The 6,000-nt window shown below is 40.0% G+C and overlaps 1 protein-coding gene across 1 annotated transcript; it reads left to right on the forward strand.

Annotated features, from left to right (window-relative positions):
• The first annotated feature begins 1,427 nt into the window (after nt 1-1,427).
• fabp6 (fatty acid binding protein 6, ileal (gastrotropin)) lies at nt 1,428-2,603 on the forward strand. Its single transcript, XM_018676198.2, has 4 exons — nt 1,428-1,641; nt 1,770-1,945; nt 2,084-2,173; nt 2,457-2,603. The coding sequence occupies exons 1-4, from the start codon at nt 1,443-1,445 to the stop codon at nt 2,505-2,507; spliced, it is 516 nt and encodes a 171-aa protein (XP_018531714.2). The 5' UTR covers nt 1,428-1,442; the 3' UTR covers nt 2,508-2,603.
• The last annotated feature ends 3,397 nt before the right edge of the window (nt 2,604-6,000 follow it).

Genomic DNA, 6,000 nt, shown 5'->3' on the forward strand with positions numbered 1-6,000 from the left:
TGTGCAGTTTCCTTATCAGCTGCAAAGAAGATGATGGTGTTCAATACTGAACTGAATTGTATGTGGTGTATGAGTATTCAAAGGCACTTGATGAGGTGAAGGCCAGTTTGGTAGTCTCTGTCACAGGATGGTGGTGACTTCATTGGCACAGGTTTGATGGTGGTGACCTTGACGCATGTGGGGCCTGACTCAGGGAGGTGCTGAAAATGTCCTTGATTTCTTGTTTTCAGGTTGGCACTCACTGTTCTCAGATCAGCTGCATCACCATCTCTGGAGGCAGTACTCTGGACCCTCAGCAGCCCATCAGCCTCCCCTGTCAGCCAGCCTCCGGTTATCCTGAGTGGTGGTGGTCTTGGCGACAGTCACATCAATGCAAATAATCACTAGTGCACCAAATCCATGGCTGCAAATAATACCTATTTACTGCTGTTTGAGTAACATTTGCCAAAATCTATAGCAGCTGGCCTTTTTAGTACGCTGAGAGTATACGTTCATGACCCACTTTTAAAGATTTGTATCTTCAGTAAGAACAAAAGTGCTTGGGACTAAGCGCCACCAAAAGGCTAGAGAAGTCATTAAGTACTGAGAAATTCTCTATAATTGTTGGTTTTAGTCTTGCTGACAGTAACAAAAAAATCCTTTAACACTACTTTATTTAGAAATATGTGTCATGTAAGCACAAGGTATACCAAAATAATTAAATTATTTTTACAAATTAAAATAAAATACTTTTTGAATTAATTTTATAAAAATAATAATAATCTTTATTCAATTTTTAATTTATAAAATATATAGATCATAGTCATGGGGCCCCTCCGCCACAAGATGACCTTATAGCTTATATTGTATTTAGTGGTGCAAATACACAAATATATTTGCAGTTAATCAAATAAAATCCAATTGAGACACAGTTAACATTTGGGGCCCAAGACAGTTGCCCTCTTTGTAATCCAGCCTCAGTACAACCACATGATGAGTTAGACTAATTATGACTAATATAATAATTATTTGTCTACACAAATATATAAATTATGAAGTACTCATGAAATGACTCATATAGCATTTCATCATATTCTGGTGCATCCTAAATGTTATTCTATGACCTTGAATAAGTATATAATCATCTTTTTACAGACCATTAACAATGCTAAGATAACAAACTGCTTCAGATAGAGATAGATAGATAGAGTTATATTTCTAAACAAAGGTCTTTATTTGATTTTAGACTCTGCAGCAGTAGAAGTGGAGGATGTGACCATAAAGCCATTGCAGGAGAGTTCATTGACCTGGAGGTGAGCTACCAGCTCACCGTGATGAGCAGTCAGCATTTTACTCACTGCCTGGGAGCTCCATAAACGCCCGTTTATGTGGGTTATTGCCCTCTCCCTCGTAGCCCATTGTAGTCATCATCTTCAGCTGTAATTGCTCTCTTGTGTCACCACATGCAGATGAGGGAGGTGGCGAGAGGTGTACAGTATATAAACAGGGAACAGTCTCGGTCTCTCTACCTTGCTTTTCCCTCAGCTTGCCTCAGTGTCTCTGCTCGCACGCCTCCACACACCAATACCACCAAAATGGCCTTCGCTGGAAGATGGGAAACCGAAACCCAGGAGGGATATGACGCATTCTGCAAGCTGCTTGGTGAGAATCTAGACTGAATCTAAAACTCTTCTCAGCCACACAACACATGCATTTAAACTCTGTCCTCTTATTTTCTTGATTGATTTGGGCTGTTGTATCCTCACACTCTCCCTCTTTTCCCAATGCAGGTATCCCTGATGACATCATTGAGAAGGGCCGTGACTACAAGCTGATCACAGAGGTCACCCAGGATGGAGATGACTTCTCCTGGACCCAAATCTACCCCACAAACGCCAAGGTCACCAACAAGTTCACCATTGGCAAGGAGTGTGATATGGAGACCATTGGAGGAAAGAAATTCAAGGTAGGAGGGGAAGAATCCAGAGGTTGTTACCTTGTATTGAGTCCTAAGTTCCAGCTGTGCAGGGCAGAAACATGAAGCCATGAAAGTAGAGTGAATATAGACCAGTTCCCAGACTGAATATAAGCTGTGTGTTTTCAGGCCACAGTGTCCATGGAGGGAGGCAAGCTGAGCGTGACCTTCCCCAACTACCACCACACCTCTGAGATCTGCGGAGGCAAGCTCGTCGAGGTAAACACGCTCACTTGGGCTTTTAGTGCTGAGAACCCACTGTAGTGACAGCATTATACTCAGCATCTCACTGGATCATTAGAGTCATTTATGCTACATTTCTGCAGCTCAGGAGAAGCATTAGCTAACGAGAAAAAACGTAGAGTACTGCCTAAAGTTTGATGTTGATGTGATGATCTCCAAGTGTTACACAGACAAGTTTCTGCTTTTTGGAAACTCTCAAGATTGAACTTCTAAATTCTAGGAAAATTGAATAAGTTCCTATTTTTCTGTCTGTCTCTAGACCTCCAAAGCTGGCTCTGTGGTGCTGAAGAGAACCAGCAAGAAGATCTAAGTGCTGACTGACTCTGGACCTCTTTAACAGTTACAATACAGACCTCAGAACTAAAGCTACAGCAATTAATAAACTAAGATATAATACTAACATGAATCTATGTTTCTGTCTAGTGCATGTGTGTCTGTGTATATCTTATTGTTGTACCATTTTAAGGATGATGCGTAATTTTTAGACATAAAAAATATTTAACTATAAGGATTTATGCAATGAGTTAAAAGGCATGTGATTAGTGCAAAAGCTTAAAAGGAGTCCATACATCCAGCCTTGTTGGGATCGTCAACAGAAGTACATATGACTTCTATCAAAATGTTTTCTTAGAAATATGCTTGACTCACATTATATTAATAGGGCTGCAGTGGTTCCCTAAATGCCTTAGAAACATCTAAATAGAAACCAGTTTTGATAGAAATACACGAAAAAGAAGTAGAAATTTGATGGAAAAATAGACTGAGAATAACTGAGAAAAGTGTTTTGTGCACCCTAGATAGTTTGTGTAATAATGAGTCAGCTTTAGAAGTATTGTTAGTCGTATGATTCAACTTTAGAGTTCCCCTGTTTCCACTCTTAAAGTTATGCTAAGCTAAAACCCCCTGGCTCAGGGTCAACTTTAAGCAGAGGTCACCTAAGTGCCTGCCAAGGGTGCCACCAGGTGGAGGGGTGCCTCAGAGGAGGAAGAAATGTTAAAAGTCTGTCACTGACGTCCAGTGATTCCTTTACACTGTTGAAAATGATATAGAGGATGTAGAAGGACACTCTGCTGGGGTCTGACCTTTTTTGTCTTCTCTGAACTAGCTCACTATGTAAAAATCACATGAGCAGCCAGGTTACTTGTGCTCCATGCAAATATCATATGATCCACACCAGGATAAATCCTAATCAGGTACAGATGCAGATACTCTATGTGTGCAGGCGAGTTCTCAGCTTGAGTCATGTAGTCAGTGAGTCAGTAGGTTTAACAAAAGAAGGTCTGTAATAATAAACAATTAAGCTGCCCTGAATTTAATGTAATGTCAGTGATGCCCTGGGCAGGCAAATCCAGGCATTTTGATATAGATAGCCCAGATGTTTGCTCCTAGAATAACAGCATTTTATTTATGCTGAGATTAATGAATCTGTCTAAATCTAAATCTAATCCTGTCTGGATCTGTCTAAATCCTGTCCAGACACTGACATCCTCTATCTTGGTGTAGAAAAGTGTCCTGACAGTTCTATGATTAAAGAAAAAAATGGAATTAAAATATATGTATTACAAAATGTGATCATGTTAGTAACACAATCATGTAGCTATAGAATCATACAGAGATACATATGAATAATCAGGTGATGCTCTACATCATATATGGTTAAAACCAGGATAATACATGACAGACACTAGTGAGACTGTAAAGATGATAACTGACAGATGATGGCATAGCACAGAAGTCAAGTAAAATTAAACTTAAGTATCATCATTATTGTGATTGTCATAAAATATTCTGATGAAAAAATGTGACAATGTGAATGAAGGTTTCTTACTTCTGAAACAGAACCCAGAAGTCCACAGCTTTCCACACAAACCATGTAAAAATCAAAGTTAGGGCAGAATCACACCAAGCTCAGTGCTGCCACTGCTGGAAGCTGTATGGCAACCAGACAACTGATTAAAACAATAGTCTCATACATCATCTGTATATGAAATACATGTTTAACTTCTTTTTACAAGACCGTGAAATAGCTGGTGGCCTCTCTCTTACTCGTTATCTTAATTGTCATACCTTTTTTCTCCATAACACTCATCTATTCTTGTTTTCTTTCCCTCCATTGTTTCCTGTTATCCTCTTTATTCTCCTATTTTTTCACCCCTTTCTTTCCTCTGTACTTTCCCTTTGCCTGCCCTCTGTTCCTCCTCTGTGCTCCTGTTCTCCTCTGTCCTCTCCCCTCATGTCCTCTCTTCTCCTCTCCTTCTTGTCTCTCTCCACTTCTACCCTATTTCTCTGTGGCTTCCAGCCAAGCAAACAATCAGTTAATTAACCAGCTCAGTCCCAGGATCATTGTAGCAGCTCTCAGAGGAGCACCGTAAAGGCTCTCGTGTCTCTAAATTTACAGCTTCATTAAGTGGACCAGAGTAAGGTACAAATCTTTTGAATAAAATTGCCAGTCTACAGCCTCAGTGCATGTGTGTGCATGTGTGTGTGCATGTGCGCTGGCCTTGACTTGAGAGCTGGTGACTCAATAGCTCCCTAATGAAAACAAAATCTCTGTTTTTTGCCTCTGAGGTGGCGATTGTTTTGGTGTAATAATGAGACGTCCTCTCTTGCCGGCACAAATGCAATCAAGATCTCGCACTCCTGGAAAATTAGGGTTGGAAGGCAACAAGCAAGGTGTCATTTGAGCATGTTTGTGTAGCTCAGCACTGGTGCAATCACTCTGCAATATCACTTCCTTTGTCCTTGCAGACAAACAGGCCTAATTGGCTATTTCCAAGGCTACTGTTTTTGATTGGCCATTCTGCCTCTTTCTGATTGGTCTCTATCAAGGCAACCACAAGTGGAGAGCAAACGGCTTGTTAACGTCTCAATGCTGTGTTTCTCTTTCTGCCACAATGTGAATTTGCATTCCCTGGAAACTAACTGCTACTAACATCAATTTTTTTCATTAGAGATATGGATATCCATCTGATCATGCCACTGTCAGTGTTGTGACTAAAATCTGTGCTCTGAAAATACTGCTTATGTGCAGTGTTGATGATGGTGTGCTGCTTTTCTCTCTGTATTGTTCACCGGAGCACAAGGAAATTATGACTACTAGAAAGTACTGCATATTTAACTAGTGGACCAATAGCATGAAGACTTGTAGTTAGAGATTAAAAAATATTTCCAAAATATAATCAGTTCATTAAGAAGGAACTAAGCAGGTTACTAGGATTATGAAATTAAACAACAATGACTCAAACATAACATGACATCAGTACCAAAATGAAAAAGTAGGTCATTTGTCAATACCTTCCAAAATGACAGCCTTGCAAAAACCACATATATAAGTTCTGCAGCCTGTATGGTTATGGTATTGTATGGTTTAATTTACGCAGCTAAAACTATTCTGTCATCGGAAACCTTGTGGTCATGATCAGAGTTGTGAGCACAGCCAGCCACCTCAACTTCCTCTACAAGAACATCACAACACTTCCTTTAGCTTTAGCACTGAATGTAAACATTGACTGTTTAAAGTTGTCAACAAGTGACCTTTGCTGAGTTCTGTCTCTCTTTTCTCTTTTGGCAGCCTGCTTTTACTTTAATTTTCAACTCTAATGACACACATGACACTGAAAGCATGTGGTGACTTTTCTAATTGTCCACACTAATGGATGACGCTTGGTGGTCTGACTTCATGCTCGCTTTTGTCACAACATGGAACCTGTGCTCAGAGTTTCTATTCATTTCACCAAAGATTTTGTCTGTAGCAGCTTCCTTTGCATCTGAGTGCTTCTAGTCAACTTAAATCTGCTTTATGA

The sequence above is a fragment of the Lates calcarifer genome, linkage group LG4 (genome assembly GCF_001640805.2).
Source record: "Lates calcarifer isolate ASB-BC8 linkage group LG4, TLL_Latcal_v3, whole genome shotgun sequence".
In the NCBI taxonomy this organism is placed as follows: Eukaryota; Metazoa; Chordata; class Actinopteri; family Centropomidae; genus Lates; species Lates calcarifer.

Bases quoted from the DNA above. Each gene is read 5' to 3' on its own strand.
- fabp6 (XM_018676198.2), top strand. From the start codon at position 1,443: ATGCAGATGAGGGAGGTGGCGAGAGGTGTACAGTATATAAACAGGGAA. The intron at 1,642-1,769 runs GTGAGAATCTAG...TTCCCAATGCAG, and splicing joins CGCATTCTGCAAGCTGCTTG to GTATCCCTGATGACATCATT. The intron at 1,946-2,083 runs GTAGGAGGGGAA...GTGTGTTTTCAG, and splicing joins TTGGAGGAAAGAAATTCAAG to GCCACAGTGTCCATGGAGGG.